Source organism: Zonotrichia leucophrys, chromosome 24 (genome assembly GCF_028769735.1).
Source record: "Zonotrichia leucophrys gambelii isolate GWCS_2022_RI chromosome 24, RI_Zleu_2.0, whole genome shotgun sequence".
Lineage (NCBI taxonomy): Eukaryota > Metazoa > Chordata > Aves > Passeriformes > Passerellidae > Zonotrichia > Zonotrichia leucophrys.
The window spans coordinates 1,585,676-1,603,497 of record NC_088193.1 but is presented as its reverse complement, the minus strand read 5'-3'; the positions used below and the strand labels follow the sequence as shown (position 1 = coordinate 1,603,497).

The 17,822-nt window shown below is 50.5% G+C and overlaps 1 protein-coding gene across 3 annotated transcripts in view; it reads left to right on the top strand.

Moving 5' to 3' along the window:
* The window catches only part of DIXDC1 (DIX domain containing 1), a 34,987-nt gene that overhangs the window by 8,193 nt on the left and 8,972 nt on the right, over positions 1 to 17,822 (top strand). For 2 of the 3 annotated variants that reach the window (XM_064731925.1, XM_064731922.1), the window contains 5 exons: positions 6,537 to 6,666; positions 8,321 to 8,446; positions 10,032 to 10,272; positions 12,147 to 12,254; positions 17,666 to 17,778. In XM_064731925.1, the coding sequence (XP_064587995.1) occupies positions 6,537 to 6,666; positions 8,321 to 8,446; positions 10,032 to 10,272; positions 12,147 to 12,254; positions 17,666 to 17,778 (718 nt within the window). Of the gene's footprint in view, positions 1 to 6,536; positions 6,667 to 8,320; positions 8,447 to 10,031; positions 10,273 to 12,146; positions 12,255 to 14,270; positions 15,627 to 17,665; positions 17,779 to 17,822 lie in introns of those variants that run through there. The other variant, XM_064731926.1, reaches the window with a different exon arrangement.

The following is a 17,822-nucleotide window of genomic DNA, read 5'->3' as shown; positions in this document are numbered from 1 at the left end:
GGGGTGAGCCTGGCAGCGTTTCAGCCCTTCCCCACCCTGCTGGAGCCTGGGGGAGGCAGCGGGGGCTGAGCCTTTGCAGGGTGTCTGGGCTGCCCTGCAACCCCGGCAGAAAACACAGCTGGGGCTCCCCACAGCTGCATTCACCCCCAGATGTGCATTCACCCCCAGATGTGCTCTGCCATCAGTTTTCCCCCAAACCCTGGTGCCTGGCCAGCAGTGGGACTCCTCAGCAAGATTTTGCTGCTCTATAGGATTAGGGTAGAGCAGTTGGGATCAATCCCTGCCTTGGTGGCTAAGCCAGGCTGTCCCTTGGCAGGGTGTCCTCGCAGAGCGTTTGCACAGGAGCAATCCCACATTTCTGCTTTTCAAACCGTTTTTTCCAGGAGCAGGAAGGTTATTGCAGCTGCTTTTTGGGTGGAAAGAGGAAAAAGGGGATGGGACAGGGGAGACATGAGGGAATCCAGAATTTCTGTGTCCTGAATGTGCCTTTAGGGCTCTCACCCTGGGCCAGGGAGCCTCTCTGGGTGTCCTTCCAATCTGCAAAGTTTCTGCTTGCAGATTTTGGAGTGCTGAGGAGCCGAGGGTCCCCTCAGAGCTGCCTGGGGATGAGGATGGTGCTGAAGGAGGAACAATGCTCCTTTCCCCCCGCAGAGCACCAGGGGATGTGTCAGTGCTTGGGACTGACAGCTCAGGGTGAATCATGTGCTCCAAAGTCCTCTGTGCACTCAAAGCTCAGCTCTTTGCCACTTTTTTGCCTTTATTTTTTGCCTGTAGCTGGCACAGAAGCTCTGCCTGGGTGGGAAAAGGGCCTCAGGTACCTGCTGAGCATCATGTGAGAGGCGCTGCTCCCTCGGGGTCTTACATTTGCATTATTAAGCCCTTTCACTCAAAATTAAACTCAAAATTAAGCTCAGAATTAATGAAATGCCAGGATTTAGGCACAGGTGGGAATGACTTCATCCTGCACTGGAAGCTGGGTGGCTCTGGAATGGGCCATGGCAGCTTTTGGCTTTACAAAAATCAAAGGGGCTGAAATAATTTAAGGAGTTGGGATGGAATTTGTTCTTGCTGCTTACACTTAAGCTCCTCCTGTTAACGGGTAAAGAAAGAACTCAGGAAAAGGTGGAAAACTCTGCAGTCAGAAATTCCATGTCCTGCTGGAGGGCTGGGCACTCTGGAAATCAACACCTGCTTTAAATTATTATGAGTTTTATGAAGGAGAACTCCTGTGGGTGCTGTTGGTCGTTCTGGCCTCACTGTGGTCATGACTGGGTGGTTTTCACTGTGGGATGCATCTGAACACATTAAAAAACCTGAATCACGTTCAAACATCAATTTTGAGGGGGGAAAAAAATCTTTTTCTGCCTTTGAGAGCAGAGGGAATCATTTTCTTTGCTTGGGAGTTTGTGCTTTCTGCTTCCACAAAGGCTTCCTTGAAAAGCAACAAAAAAATTAATCAGCAAACTGGAGGAAGGCTGGGTGGAAAATTACAGTCCCCATCTAATTAAGGTAATGTCAGAAAGCTTAGAAATCATTCAGGGCCTCAACCTGATGCAATTAGGCTGCTGCAGACCTTTGGCTCAGGGCTCTGGGAGCAGGAACAGGGAATTTCTTTTCATCCTGGGCTCTTCTTGCTGCCCTCAGCAGCCCTGGGGCTTGGGCAGTGGCCACAAGTGTGCCACAGAGGGAAATGGGTGTGAAGAGCCCCAAAAATCTCATCCTAGCAGGATGGTTCCCTAAATCAAACACTAATGATGGATTCCAGCTCAGTGCATAAAGCTAAATAAATGTAAGGAGCCCCAAAAACCTTATCCTAGAGGATGATCTCCTAAATCAAACACTAATGATGGATTCCAGCTGATCAAAGCAGTGCACAAAGGGAAATCGGTATAAAGAGCCCCAAAAATCTCATCCTAGCAGGATGATTCTCTAAATCCAGTGATAAGGATGGATTCCAGCTCATCAAATCGATGCAGAGAAGGGATCTGGTTCCAGAACAGAAGGAAACAGGGTCACAGGATCTACTGGAAGGTGGCAGTGAGCAGGGCAGGCCCTCCTTGCTAGAAAAATGATTTTGTCCATTTGTTCAACACCAAAAAGTGCCATATTTTGATCCCAGAGAGGTAAAAATTAACCTCATATATCCCAACCTGTAATTTACCCATGGAATCTGTTGGGATGTTCTGTAGTCCCCAAGAACTGGGTTTAAAAACCTCCTGCCCTGCAAAGTGTTCCAGAGTAAGGCAAAACACCAAAAAAGCTCCAGCTCCCTTCAGGTACAGCTGCTGCTCTTTCTATGGCAAGTACAGGTAAAAGGGGCTTTTTTTGGAACACAAAGCTGTGTTAATGTAAACAGGATTAAGCTTAGCTCCACCATAATCCTAAATAATGTGTGTTCTGTGGAGCACACCCCACAGCAGGCTGCTTTTCCTGTGAAAAATTCTGGGTTTGGAAGAAATGTTGGTGAGAAGCTGAGTAGTGAAGGATTTTGGGCTCTCCAGCTTTGAAAGTTGCCTTTGGGGTTTCTGCTGAGCAGCTCGGGGGCTTTGTCCCTTCATCCTATGTGCATTTCGCAGCACTTGGCCTTTTTTAGGTCACTTAACTTTTATTTCTGATAAATTTCCTTGGGAGGCTCAGTCCCGTGCTGCCCTCAGCTGCCAGCACTGACAGCTCCCTCTCTGGATTTCTGAGTTCTGCAGCAATCCAGGGCTCTTGCTGAAGTCCCTCAGCCTGCCAGGATTTTGGGTACAAACTTAGGAAATGCTCTTCAGTCCAACTGTCTGAGCGTCTGCAGGAAAATCTGATGTTGAATGGAAAAAACCCAAACCCAACCAAGTGAGTCTGTAAATGAGGTGTAAGTCTGCAGAATTACAGCAGCCACGGCAGTGAAACGACTCTGTCCTGGTGCCATCCCAATTCCATTGCCTCAGAAGCCTCCTTTTAATGCTCATTGTTTAAAATGTAACTGCTCTGGGATTTAGGGATGGCTTTTTTTTGGTTTTTTTTACTAATAATAACAGTGACAACCTCCTCCTTCTTTTAAGAGACTAAAATCTTGCCAAAAATTCTTTTTTTGTGAATGTGCAAGGAATGTTCTGAGAGGAGGAACAGAAAACAAACTGCTTGGTGAAAGGGATTTTCCTCTAAATGAGGCAGAAGTGGAAGAGCCACAGAGACTCCTCCAAAAAGTGCAGATTTTCTGCAAGCTGGGAGGAGCTGTGTCCTTGGGGAATCAGTGCCAGTCCCTAAAATGATTAGAAAAATACAAAATAAAGACTTGTGGGGTGTAGGAGTGACGGGGGTAGGAGGGTCAGGATGGAGGGAGATGAGAGATCTCTGCAGCCAGGGCTGGGAATTTGTGGGTTATTGCAAAGGGCCAAGTGCAGGGCCCTGCTGGGAGCTGCAGCCACAGCTCAGAGCAGGCCTGAGAGAGAGAAAGAGAGGTAAAGAGAGCAGTAAAGAGAGAATGAGAGAGTAAAAGAGAGGATCAGAGGGTGAGGTTCCCGTTACAATACAATAAATCTTCTTCTGGTCTCAGAATTTGGGGTTTATTGCAAAGGGCCTGGGTGCAGGGCCCTGCTCTGCAGGAATGAGAGAAGAGAGAGGTAGAGAGGACGAGAGGGTGAGAGAGCGAGGTTCCCATTACAACACCATAAATCTTCTTCTGTGCTGAATATTGTAATTCTCACTAACCAATCTAGTACAAGATACAAATCCTACAGCATTTCCATGCAGCCTATAAGAATCATTACATCACCATATTGTGTTATATTTTACACAAGCTCTTTCCTCACCAAGCCTTGGAAAGCAAGGCCAGGCCTTGCTCAGAGCCCCAGAACCTCTGTGTCCCCCTCATCCAGGGCTCTGAAAACCACTTGCTTGCCATTATCTCTCATTTGTTTGTGTACAAACTTTATATTTAACCTTGTAAGGAGAGTTAAACCACATTACCATGCTCTGTTACATTTTAAACCCTAAAAGCTCCTCTTTGGGCCCCTTCTGCCAAGCTGCAGGGTCTGCTCTGACCCTTGGGCCTGTCTGCAAGCAGAGGGTGTTGTTCCATCAAAAGGGGATCACCTTCAGCAGCCACACCATGGTTTTCCAGCTGTTCAGTATCTGAGGGATCTCAAAGCTTGCTTTCATTTCAGTCTCACTTGTAGTGTCTATATTCTCCAAATCTTTTGCCAGACAATGATATTGATAAATATTTCCTGTTCCATCTCCCCCAGCAGTGGGGCTGGGCATTGCTGCCACCTCAGCAGAAGCTGCAGAGCCCCTGCCCAGGCCGGGCCAGCTCTGCCCCAGCAAAGATGGATCAGATGTGACATTTCTGCTCCCTTTTGTGGCAGAGCCCCCGGGGCAGCCCCTCAGAGCCCCCCAGGCCGTGCTGAGTGAGCAGAGCTGCCTCCCACAGCTCCAGGCGCCTTCCTGAGCCAGCCACCACTGATCCGAGCTGGATTTCCTCTGTCAGGATCATTCAGAGCCGGGCTGTGACCAGACTGTGACTTTGATGGGCTCTAAAAGCATCAGCCCTGCTGAGATCATATGGGATGGGGGCTTAAAAGCTGCTGCATGGGCACAATCATGGGGAGCTTAGTGCACAGGGAGCTAATCCCATCAGTGGATGGGTTTGTTCACCCTCCGTGTGCCACTGAGCCCTGCCCAGGGATGGCAGCAGCCCTGCAGGGTTACAGGGAAAGGCACTGGCATCTGCTCGTGGCCTTGGGGTCATTTGTGCCACATGGGGCCTCAGGGTGACCAGGAACCTGAGTTTGGGTTTTCCTGGTGTGAATTTGAGTTTTCCTGTTCCAAATTTGAGTTTTCCTGCTCTGAGTTTGAGCTGTCCTGGTCTGAATTTGAGTTTCCCTGGTGTGAATTTGAGTTTCCCTGGTCTGAATTTGAGATTTCCTGGTCTGAGTTTGAGTTTCCCTGGTCTGAATTTGAGTTTTCCTGTTCCGAATTTGAGTTTCCCTGGTCTGAATTTGAGTTTCCCTGGTCTCTCAGACTGGTCCGAATTCACACCAGTTTTCCTGGTGTGAATTTGGGTTTCCCTGGTCTGAATTTGTGTCTCCCTGGTCTGAGTTTGAGTTTTCCTGTTCCGAATTTAGTTTTCTTGGTCTGAATTTGAGTTTCCCTGCTCTGAGTTTGAGTTTTCCTGCTCTGAATTTCAGTTTCCCTGCTTTGAGTTTGTGTTTCCCTGCACTGAGTTTGAGTTTCTCTGCTCTGAATTTGTGTTTCCCTGCTCTGGGTTTGTGCTTCCCTGCTCTGAGTTTGAGTTTCTCTGATCTGAATTTGAGTTTCCCTGCTCTGCGTTTGAGTTTCCCTGCTCTGAATTTGTGTTTCCCTGCTCTGGGTTTGTTTCCCTGCTCTCTCCCACCCACAGCATCCCTCCTGAGCCCAGCCCAGCCCCTGTTCCTGGCTCCCAGGCCCCAAGACAGCCTCCCTGCATGCAGGAATAGAAACTGGGCCACTGGAAATGCTGAGGCAGCTCCCAGGCTGTGGAGGGGCTGTGCAGGAGTTCCAAATGAGCCACGCTGGGAATGGTACAGAATGAGGCTCTGGTCTCTCCAGGAATCCTCCCCTGCTTGTCCTGGAGCTGTTAAACGACCAGACAATTGTTAAATTGTTAAATTGTTAAATTGTTAAATTGTTAAATAATCAGGGTTCCCTGCCCCTGCACGCTGGGTTCCTGCTCTGGGAGTGAGCAAACCCCCAAAGTGAGGGGATGACAGCGCTGGTGTGGCTGCAGTGCAGCTGAAATGCAGAACTCGGTGAGTTCAGCTCCAATTTAGATAAAATACAAACCTCTGGGGGTCAGCTCCAATACAGATTGTGAGAAATGAACCGTATTTATCTGACAGATGCAATGCAGAGCTCTGGGGTCAGCCCCAATGCAGATGAAATGCAGAGCTCTGGGGGTCAGTTGCAGTGCCATAGATGCAATGCAGAGCTCCGGGGTCAGCTCCAATGCAAATGAAATGCAGAGCTCTGGGGTCAGCTCCAAAGCAGATTGTGAGAAATGAACCCTATTTATCTCACAGATGAAATGCAAAGCTCTGTGGTCAACTCCAGTTTAGATGAAATGCAAAGCTCTGCGGTTGGCTCCCGTGCAGCTGAAATGCAAAGCTCTGGGGTCAGCTCCAGTGCCACAGATGCAATGCAGAGCTCTGGGGTCAGCCCCAATGCAGATGAAATGCAGAACTCTGGGTTCAGCTCCAGTGCCACAGATGAAATGCAGAGCTCTGGGGTCAGTTGCAATGCCACAGATGCAATGCAGAGCTCTGGGGTCAGCCCCAATGCAGATGGGCTCAGCTCCAGTTTGGGTGCAATGCAGAGCTCTGGGCTCAGCTGTGCCCAGCCAGGACCCCTGTCCTGCTCTCTCCTCGGCCCCTGAGCTGCCCCAGCAGGCAGGGCTGTTAGCCAGGCTCTGGGGTGACAGCTCTGCTCTGTGCTCCCCAGGGCAGGGGCTGACGGCTGTGAAAACCAGGGAGAAAAGCGAAATCCCTGCAATGCAAACGTTCTGGTTTCTGTTTCAGCAACAGCTGCAGGCCTATGTGGCCTGGGTGAATTCCCAGCTGAAGAAGAAGCCGGGGGTGAGGCCAGTGCAGGACCTGAGGCAGGACCTGCGGGATGGGGTCACCCTTGCCCTGCTCATCGAGATTGTAGGTCAGTGCTGCCATCTGGCCCTGCTTATCCCCCTCAGCTCGGGCTCTGGCATCTGTCGGGCAGATGTTGCTGGGGGTGGCAGAGCTGGCTGAGAAGGAAAACAATCATAAATCAGATCACAAGTGCAGTTCTGTTAGAGCCCTTACGGCTCAGAGGCAGTTGGAGCAGATGGGGAAGGCTGGCAGGGGCACTGGGAGCTCCCACAGGGAGTTAGGGGTGGCTTTTGGGAAGAGTGACCTGTGTGCTGATGGCATTGGGCAGGGGGACAGGGAATGGGGCTGCAGTGAGTTCACTGTGCTCACTGCTCCTTCCTGCTCACCCCCAGCCCCTGCCCCAGCGGGGGACGGCTCTCCCAGCTCCCCCCAGGTGGGTCTGTCCCATTTGGCACCAGCTGAGCCCTTGCCATGGAGTCAGTCCTTTGGGAAGAGGCAGCTCCAGCGTGGGTCCCTCAGGGGGCCACAAATCCTGCCAGAATCCAGCCCCAAAACCTTGTCATCATCCCAACACAGCCCCAGACCCAGTCACTCCTGTGCTGGTTCCTGTTAAACAGCTCCAGTCACTCCTGGTTCTGGTTCCTGTTAAACTGGACCAGTCACTCCTGTGCTGGTTCCTGTTAACCTGAACCAGTCACTCCTGGTGCTGGTTCCTGTTAAACTGGACCAGTCAATCCTGGTGCTGGTTCCTGTTAAACTGGACCAGTCACTCCTGTGCTGGTTCCTGTTAAACTGGACCAGTCACTCCTGTGCTGGTTCTTGTTAAACTGGACCAGTCAATCCTGGTGCTGGTTCCTGTTAAACTGGACCAGTCACTCCTGGTGCTGGTTCCTGTTAAACTGGACCAGTCACTCCTGTGCTGGTTCCTGTTAAATGGACCAGTCAATCCTGGTACTGGTTCCTGTTAAGCAGTTCCAGTCACTCCTGTGCTGCTTCCTGTTAAATTGGACCAGTCACTGCTGGTGCTGGTTCCTGTTAAACTGGACCAGTCACTCCTGGTTCTGGTTCCTGTTAAACTGGACCAGTCAATCCTGGTGCTGGTTCCTGTTAAATTGGACCAGTCAATCCTGGTTCTGGTTCTTGTTAAACTGGACCAGTCACTCCTGTGCTGGTTCCTGTTAAGCAGCTCCAGTCACTCCTGGTGCTGGTTCCTGTTAAACTGGACCAGTCACTCCTGTGCTGGTTCCTGTTAAACTGGACCAGTCACTGCTGGTGCTGGTTCCTGTTAAGCAGCTCCAGTCACTCCTGTGCTGGTTCCTGTTAAACTGGACCAGTCACTCCTGTGCTGGTTCCTGTTAAACTGGACCAGTCACTGCTGGTGCTGGTTCTTGCTGAGCAGGACCATTTCTGGTGCTGGTTCTTGTTAGGCAGGACCAGTCACTCCTGATGCTGGTTCCTGTTAAACTGGACCAGTCAATCCTGGTTCTGGTTCCTGTTAAACTGGACCAGTCACTCCTGGTGCTGGTTCCTGTTAAGCAGCTCCAGTCACTCCTGTGCTGGTTCCTGTTAAGCAGCTCCAGTCACTCCTGTGCTGGTTCCCGTTGAGCAGCACCACCAGCCCCGTGCAGCACCAGCCATGAGACCAGAGCAGTGCCAGCGATGCCTCGGGCAGTGCCCAAAGCTTCAGCTCTCCTCTGATAAAGCTTTTTCTCTCCCTCCAGCTGGTGAGAAGCTGAGTGGCATCGAGCCCAAGCCCAGCAGCCAGCAGGAGATGAGGGAAAATGTGGAGAGAGTCTTGCAGTTCGTGGCATCCAGAAAGATCCGCATGCACCAGACGTCAGCTAAAGGTGTGTGGCCCTTGATGGGATTTCTGCTGCTGAAATTCTGGTTTTGGCTTTGTTTTCTATCTTATGAGTAAATTCACGTGTCCGTTTGTGGGGCAGTTGGAAGTTTTCTCCCCCTCTGGTTTAGTGACATTTTTGGGTTGAAAGATGGGGAATGCAGAGAAAAAAAAAGTGACTTTTTTCCTGCTACTGAGCACTGAGAAGCCCAGGCAGTGGTGTAATGAAAAATACAGGCTTGGAATCCTTCACCAAAAGGACACACAAACCTGCTAGAGTGAAAGGAGACATGGAAAAAATATCTGTGGTTCACTGGAAGCCATGGGCTGGAAACAGAGAGGAGACACAACACACAATCACATGTCTGTGGCGTGGCTTAGTCGGGACTTTGAGCAGCTCTGACTAAATTGTTTTGGGAAATCTTGGTCTGGGAGAGTGGCTGATCTTTGCCATGACATCAGTGAGCTGGAAAACACTCGTGTGATCTCACTGAATGGGATTCATTGACATTTGCAGGGTGCTGCAAACAGCTGATGGCACAGGATGCCACCACTGGAGAGATGCATCGCTGTTCTGCCTTTAGTGCTCTAAAAAAGAGAATTCTCTGCCAAGAAAGTCAGTGGCAATCCTCAGTAACTGCTCTGCTCCTCAGCGAGCACTCAGTAATTACGTGTCCAGTAATTAACTGCTGGAAATGGCCACGAAGGGAGGCTCAGGGCTGTGCTGTGGAGGTGGCAGCGCTTTGCAGTGCCCTGCAGCACCAGGGCTGAGCTGTGGCCCCCAAAGTGAGGGGGTGACAGTGCTGGTGTGGCTGCAGTGCAGGTGGAATGCAAAGCTCTGGGGTCAGCTCCAATGCAGATGGGTTCAGCTCCAATGCAGGTGAAATGCAAAGCTCTGGGGTCAGCCCCAACACCACAGATGAAATGCAAAGCTCTGGGGTCAGCTCCAGTGCAGATGGGTTCAGCTCCAATGCAGGTGAAATGCAGAACTCTGGGTTCAGCTCCAGTGCCACAGATGAAATGCAAAGCTCTGGGGTCAGCTCCAATGCAGCTGAAATGCAAAACTCTGTGGTCAGCCCCAATGGCACAGGTGAAATGCAGAGCTCTGTGGTCAGCTCCAATGCACATGGGTTCAGCTCCAATGCAGGTGAAATGCAAAGCTCTGGGGTCAGCCCCAATGCCACAGATGAAATGCAAAGCTCTGGGGTCAGCTCCAATGCAGCTCAAATGCAAAGTTCTGGGGTCAGCTCCAGTGCAGATGAAATGCAAAGCTCTGGAGTCAGCTCCAATGCACATGGATTCAGCTCCAATGCAGGTGTAATGCAAAGCTCTGGGATCAGCTCCAATGCAGGTGAAATGCAAAGCTCTGGGATCAGCTCCAATGCAGCTGAAATGCAAAGCTCTGGAGTCAGCTCCAGTGCACATGGGTTCAGCTCCAGTGCAGAGGAAATGCAAAGCTCTGGGCTCAGCTGTGCGAGCTCAGCCTCCTGTCCTGCTCGCACCTCTCGCCCTGAGCTGCCCCAGCTGCCTCTCCCTATCTCCATTTCTCCTGCAGCACCCCCGTTAACCACCCAACCATTTGCGTTTCGCAGATATCGTCGAGGGCAACTTGAAATCCACCATGAGGCTGATCCTGGCCTTGGCTGCTCACTTCAAGCCGGGCTCTGGCAGGGCTGGCAGTGCCGGTTTGGGGGGCAGGGGCTGGGCAGCGCCCCCGGGCCGGCCCCGGCCGCGCTCGGCCGCTGCCGTGGCTCAGGGGGCGGCGGCCGCGCTGGCCGATGTCCGGCAGGATGTCCAGCACTCCGGCCGGGACCTGCTCAGGCACAGGCACAGGTGAGGCTGCTCTGGGCATCTCTGCTGCTCACAGCTGGGGCAGAGTGGAAGTTTCCCCGGGTGGAAATCCGTTTTGGTTTAGGTGGAATGTGCATCTTTAAGTGTGTGGCTGTGGCAGTGGTCACAGGGCTCTTCAGGTGAGGGGAGAGACGAGAATGTTGGCTCTGTGTTCAGAATGATTTACTGTTTTATGATATATATACTACATTATAGCTATACTAAAAAGAATAGAAGGAAAGGTTTTCTCTCAGAAGGCTAGCTAAGAATAGAATAGAAAAGAATGCTAACAAAGGCAGCTGGCTCCACAGAGAGCGAGAGCCAGCTCTGCCGTGACTGGTCACTAAATCCAAACATCCACAAGAGACCAATCACAGATTCACCTGTTGCATTCCACAGCAGCAGATATATTTACCAGAACTTCCCAATACCCATCACCTATGTTAGACAGTGAGCTTCTACTCTAAACCATTCCAAAAGTGCCACCAGCACAGCAGAAGATGGAGGCCAAGAAGGAGAAGGACAGGACACATCCAGATTCCTCCATCTTGGGACCCCGAGCCCCTATTCTGAAACCCTCAAAAATCTATTTTTCACTCTGTGAAAAACTAACTCTTATTGTACTTAAACTCTCTTGACTTGTAATTCTTCATATAAGTTTGGTAATTGTTTTTTCCAAGGGCTCAATCAAAGGCACAGGGGTCTGGGGCTCCGTGCCAAGGTCTCTGAGCCCCCCGGGCAGGGGCTGGAGCCCTCCAGGGCAGCCAGAGGGATTCCCTGGGTTCCAACACCTGGGAATGCGCCTTGAGCTGTTTTATTTTCCAGCATCAGTCTCATTCCATGGTTATGACAATGGGAAGATGCCAGCAGCTCACATCCCTGGCAGCAGACCAAGAACTCAATGTTACAACTCACTTTATCAGTTTTTTGACCAATCACACAAAGCAAAAGCACATTGACAGTAGTTCTGTCCAAGCACTATAAGCACACGTACCTTTGGTTAAACAATGCTTGCTTATTTCAAATATAATGTGTGCTTGTGAGCCTTAAAACACAATGCACAGAGCTCCATTATTAAGGTTAGAACTCCCTAATATCTCACTAGATAAACTTTTTTGTAGTTTAGGGAGTTATTCTAGCCAAGCATTAATACACAGACCATTGTTCTATTTGTCCTAACTTTTCTACTTTTTAATTAATTTTTCTGCTGACCAATCTCATGGGTACTGCTGAGCTCCAATCACAGTTCTGCTGTCTCTGAGGCCTTTTGAAATTTTCCCAAACCTTCTGATTTTAAGGACTCCCACATAAATGTATCTTTGCCACTTCTCCAGGTGGCTGCTGAATCCTGGGGGTGCTGAATATCCACACACAAACAGGGAATAATGCTGAAAATCCCATTTTCCCCTTGCCAGAGGTGCTGAGGGGGTGACAATAACAATAATAGCAGTGACATTTAGCTGGGAGCCAGGTGCTGGGGCTGTGCAGGGTTTCATTTACACGGCTGAAGGTCATTTCCCATTTGGTACTGGCTCGAGGGAGCGCCCATGAAACAGCCTGGAAAGGAGGCTGAGATGGTAACTTTGGCTGGAAAATAAAATGTTAAAGGTTTCCCTTGGGGTTGTTCAGGAAAGCCAGTCCTTGTGATGTTTCCTTGCATTCCCAGAGCTTTTGGAGTTTTGTAGTCACAGAATTAGGGACGAGTTTAAAACAACAAGGCCTGTTTGCCTGTTTTCCCTTAACACCAAGAAGATGGGGATCCCCGATGGGAAAATTGGCATTTTTCTGGCTCTCTCCTCCCTCCTTTTTTTTGGGGAGAGAAGATTTCCAGCAGCACTCAGGTGAGGCTGCCCTCATTCTGTGCCTGTGACCCCCAGGAGCAGCAGCGTGGACGAGGAGATTGAGAATCCCTGCTGGAGCGTGCGGGCGCTGGTGCAGCAGTACGAGGGGCAGCAGCACGTGCCCCCGGAGCCCCACCCTGCCAGGTGAGCAATTCTACTGCCCAAGTGTCTCCTCTCCAAAATGTCACCCTGCCAGCTGAGCAGTTTTATTGGCAAAATGTCTCCTCTCCAAGATATCACCCTGTCAGGTGAGGAATTTAGGAATTTTATTGCCAAAGTGTCTTCTCTCCGAGATGTCACCCCACAAGGTGAGGAATTTAGGAATTTTATAGCCAAAATGTCTCCTCTCCGAGATGTCACCCTGTTAGGTGAGGAATTTAGGAATTTTATAGCCAAAATGTCTCTGAGATGTCACCCTGTTAGGTGAGGAATTTAGGAATTTTATTGCCAAAGTGTCTCCGAGATGTCACCCTGTTAGGTGAGGGATTTAGGAATTTTATTGCCAAAGTGTCTCCTCTCCGAGATACCACCCTGCCAGGTGAGCAATTTCATTGCCAAGGTGTCTCCTGTGCCTGACATTGCCTCAAGTGCCTGTTTTCCTCACCAAAATCCGCTCAGTTCTGGTGGAAAAGGGCACCCCTGGCTGGTCCGGAGGGTGAAAGCTCAGGAATCAACATAAAGCAGTTTTCTGTGAGAAAATGCAGCTATAAAAGGTGAATTGCTCCAGTGAGGGAGCTGATCCAGCATGCAGAGCTCTGTAGTAAAGGGAAGCCGCTCCCTTTCCCCCAGAGAACCAGAAACCACTGGGAAGAGCCAGAGCCGAGTTACTGAACAACTGCACTCCCTGTGGAAATGGAGCTGTGCTCCAGTTCCTCTCGTCTGGAGCAGATTCCCGGGCAGCGCTGCTCGTGGGGAGCTGCAGCCTCAGAGCCTCCCCCTGCCCCCGAAAGGCCCAGCTCTGATTTTCCGTGTCCTTCCCTGCCTGGGCTGTTCCCCAGTGCCTCCCTCCCGTTTGTGAGGGAGTCAGGAGCTCATTTGCCAAGGACAGATTGCCACTGACAGCCTCTCAGCAGGCACGACGTTCCCCCGGCGTTTCTCAGGCCAATTTTCACACTCCACAGCACCAATAATTCTCCGCGCACCTGGAAATTAAGGTTGCTTTGCCCAACAGAGGAGAAAAACACAAGAGTTTTGTGTTGATCCCCCAATTGCTCTGCGTGTCATTGAGGGCGTGTTTATAAATAGAGTTTTGGAGGAGCGTGGGGCTCGCGGGGAGGCAGTGCTGGAGCTGTGCCTCCACATGATGTCAGCAGTGTGCTTTGGAGGCCAGCCTGCCCGGGGGGATGGAGAAATCTGCTCTTGGCAGCAGCACTGCATGGATAATGCACAGGAGCTTGGCTCTCGAGCAGGGAGCTCAGGAGTGCCACATGCTGCTGCCTGCTCCCATCCCTCCCTTCAAGGGAGATGGAATATTTGATGTATTCTCCTGCCCCATCAGGTAGCTGCTGTTCCCTTATAGTTTAAATTTTTTTATTATTTTTTATTTTTTATTCTTTTATTATTATTTTTTTATTCTTTTATTATTATTTATTTTTATTATTTTTATTATTTTATTATTTATTTTTATTTCTATTATTAGTTTAATTTTTATTCTTTTATTATTATTTATTTTTATTATTTTTATTATTTTATTATTATTTATTTTTATTTCTATTATTCGTTTTATTTTTATTCTTTTATTTTTATTATTTTTATTTTTATTATTTTATTATTATTATTTTTATTCTTTTATTCTTCTTTATTTTTATTAATTCTATTATTTTTTTATTCTTTTTTTTTTTTATTATTATCCTTATTTTGGTGGTAAGCAAAAATCTCTCTGCGCATCCTGCGTTTCTATTTTATTTTTCCCCACAATGTCACGGATTCTCTGGTGATATTATTGCTGATAGGGCAGAACACAGCGAGAATCTTTCCAAAATGATCAAAAACTGGGAGAATTCTTCCCCTGCAGCTGCTGGGGGTGTCTGTGCTGGCACAGTTCTGCACGATGGAACCGAGATGCTTTGAGATGCTTTCCCTTTCCTCGCGGGGAGGAATGTGCTCAGCTCGGTTCGGAGATCAGGCTGGGAGGAACGAGATGCTTTAATTATTGGTGAGAGACGGTGCTGAGTGCAGGGACCCCTCCTCCTGCCAGCTCAGGGGTCCCAGGGCAGCATCCCCGGCCCTGAGCCCTCCCGATTCCCAGGGAGGGCAGCGCAGGCTGCCGAAATGATTCATGGAGAAATCTGCCCAAAATCAGCTGATCCCCAGGCTGCCGAGCCCCTCACCCATCCCCATCCGTCTCCGTTTCCCCTCCCCTTCCAGCAGCATTCCCTCCCCCACCCCCGAGCCAGGCATCTCGGAGAAAGGCTGTGCCTGCACAGCCCGTGTGACAGCGGCAGGGACAGCGACAGGCACAGGGACAGGGACAGGCACAGGGACAGGGACAGGGACAGGGACAGGGAGCCGTGCCTGGGGCTGGGAGAGCCTGGGCACAGCCTGCATCCGCCTGGAACCTGGGAGAGCAGCTTGGGCACAGCCTGCATCCCCCTAAAGCTGGGAGAGCCTGAGCGGAGCCTGCATCCCTCTGGAAGCTGGGAGAGCATCCTCAGCACAGCTCACATCCCTCTGGAACCTGAGAGCATCCTGAGCACAGCCTGCATCCCTCTGGAAACCTGGGAGAGCCTGGGCACAGCTCACATCCCTCTGGAAGCTGAGAGCATCCTGAGCACAGCCTGCATCCCTCTGGAAACCTGAGAGAGCCTAGGCAGAGCCTGCATCCCTCTGGAAGCTGGGAGAGCATCCTGAGCACAGCCTGCATCCCTCTGGAAGCTGAGGACATCCTGAGCAAAGCCTGAATCCCTCTGGAAGCTGAGGGCATCCTGAGCAAAGCCTGAATCCCTCTGGAAGCTGAGAGCAGCCTGAGCACAGCCCGCATCCCCCTAAAGCCGGGAGAGCATCCCGAGCCCATCCCGCAGCCCCCGGCAGCGCACGGACCCCGCTCCGGCCGCAGCTCCTTCTTTCCCTCCCTCCTCGGATGCTCGGCAGCGCAAGGAGGGCGGGATGGGATGAGAAACACCCCCGGCAGGCCCGGAGCCTTGTGATGAAAACAAGCGGCTGTGCAGCGGAGCAAAATGCAGCAGCAGCAGCATTGGGAGGCGAATAACGCGCGAGGGAAAGCAGCGGGAGCCGCGGGCAGGCTGCACAATTCCCCCCCGGCTCCCGAACCCAGCCCGTTCCTGGAGTTGCCTCTCGGCCGGAGGAGCCCCTGAGCCGGTTTTGTGTGTGTGTGTTTGTGTTGTTCCTGCCGGGAATCTCCGCGGCGCTCGGGCTCGCAGAATTCGCCCCGGAGTTTGGCAGGAGCTGAGCCCCGGGCGGTGGAGAAGGGAAGGAGGAATGAGCAGAGCCGGGATCCTGCGGATTCTGTGAGGCCACAGCTTCAAGTGGGATCATGGGAGGGAAGCAGGTCAAATGGTGAGCGATTGTGTGCATTGTGGTGGGTGTTTGGTAGAATTCGGGGCATTCAGGGGCTCGTTGCTCTGAAGCTGGGCTGTGCTGGAGGATCTGGGGCTCTGGGGAGGCAGGATGTGGGTTAAGGAACCAAGTGGTGGAAGGAATAAAGTGGAGCAGTTTGCATCATAAATCTCTCTTGGAAAGCTTTCATTTCCCAGCCCTGGTTCCTGCATGCTTTAATAGGGAATTGTTGTGCACTTTTAAAGGCGTTGCATCAGAGGCTGTTTCACTCTCTGATGGCTCAGATTGATACAGAAGCTGGGCAAGTGTTTGCAGCATTAAGTGGGTGATGCAGAAAGCAGCCTGACCTGTGCTGCTGCTTCAGCTGCCTCTGGCCCTCTTTGGGCACTGTTTGCAGTGTCTGGGAGGAGGTTGTGGATGCTGCCTGAACCCAGGGGCCTTTGGAAATGGAAAAACTGCCTGGAAATGGTCTGGGGATGTGGGAATGCCTCAGGAAATGTAAAGCTGTCTGTGCTGGGGGGACCTATCCCCACTTGTGATGCCTTTTCTTGGCTTTGGGCTGTGGATCCAGTGCTGGGAGAAGCGGATGTGGAATGTTATTTCCAGGCTTGTTTTTCATCCTGCTCATCCTTTTCCCTTCCCCTGTTTCACCACCTTCTCTCCCATCTGTGCCTGGTGGTGTTTTTCTGGGACAGTTTCTGCATGGATGAGAGCCAGCAGTGCCTCGGGGTGAGGGCAGGTTCAGAGCATCAGCTGGGAATGGGAGGGAGGGAGGGAATTCTGAGATCTGTTCCTAGAAAGAAGTGAAATCCCTCCTGGAGCTGCTGGCCATGTCAGACCAGCTGGGCTCCCTGCTGGCATCTGTGTGGTGTGAAAGTCCCATCCTTTCTTCTGGCCCTTGTTACATAATGCAATCCCAGCAGAACTGCCAAATCAAGTCATAAACAGCATTTTAAAAAACCCCAAACCCCGTAATTTTATGCCATGCCCCCCTTTCAGCAATGAGCAGGAGCAGGGGCTGGTTTAGTATTAAAATGATATAAAATTTGATATTAAAAATATGTCTAATGAGGGACTGCTGTGATGGATTTGAAATTCCTGGAGGTAAATCCTGGAGCAAAGCCAGGAGCCCTTTGAGCATCACAGACACACCTGAAAGGACTGGCACTGTCCCTGTGGGACATTTCTGTTGGGCATTGATTATTCTTTCGCTTTAACTCAGGGGAAGTCTGGGCCACAAAAATCTGGCCTCAGGTCTGTAATTTGAATGAGGAGAGGCTGTCCTGGCCGTGGGAGTGGGGCAGGCAGGAGCAGCAAGTCATTTCCATCTCTATTGCAGGGCTTGTCCCATTCTGTGGGAGCTGTGGGAGACGAGCAGCAGTGCTGGGAAGATGCAGGGAGGGAGCTGCTGAAGCCTCTTATTTTTCTAAACCTATTATATTATTTCCACACTGTTTTTTTCTTTTTGTTCTCTGCCTTTTGTTTCTGTGTTGGGGGAGAATGAAAAATTAACTCCTGCTCACACTTGCAAGGATTAATCCCTGCGACTTTCGGGGTACATTGAATGGGTCAGTGAGCTTCAGCCACCTTTTGATGTTGTCTGGGAGATGCACTCAGGAAGAATTTCTGAGAAAAAGATTGCTTGAAGCTCCCAGTCAGCTGGGATGGCTCCTGTGAAAATATGTGGGCACTTGCAAGAAGTTTTAATCGAAGAACACGAGTGAGTTGAATCTGACTCTCAAATATATTGGGATTTAAAGTTGGAATGATTCATCTGAAAGCTCTGGAGCAAGAGATGAAGCCAGGATGGATTTTTGTCCAGCATAAGGCTGGCAGTAAATGACTCCTCAGTGTGGTCCTACCCCTGTGTGAGAGTCTGAATTCAAAAATTTACATGTCCAGGCTGGGTTGTTGAAGGTTCCTCTGGGATGCAGATCATTCTTAGATAAAAGTGAACATGGAGAAATGCTTGTTCAAAATTAGTGTTGATTACCATAATCTCCAGCATCTAAAAGAGCTGTTCCTGCCTTGCTCTGCAGCCTGACCTCACCCAGCCCTGTGCACAGTGCAAAGAGTGAATCCACTGTAGCCCCCTTGGAGGAGAAGGAGAGGCTGGTGATCCTCCAGGCTGAAGAAACGGAGCCCAAACCAGGTAAAACCTTGGCATAGTTCTGTGTGATAAACTAGAAACCCCCC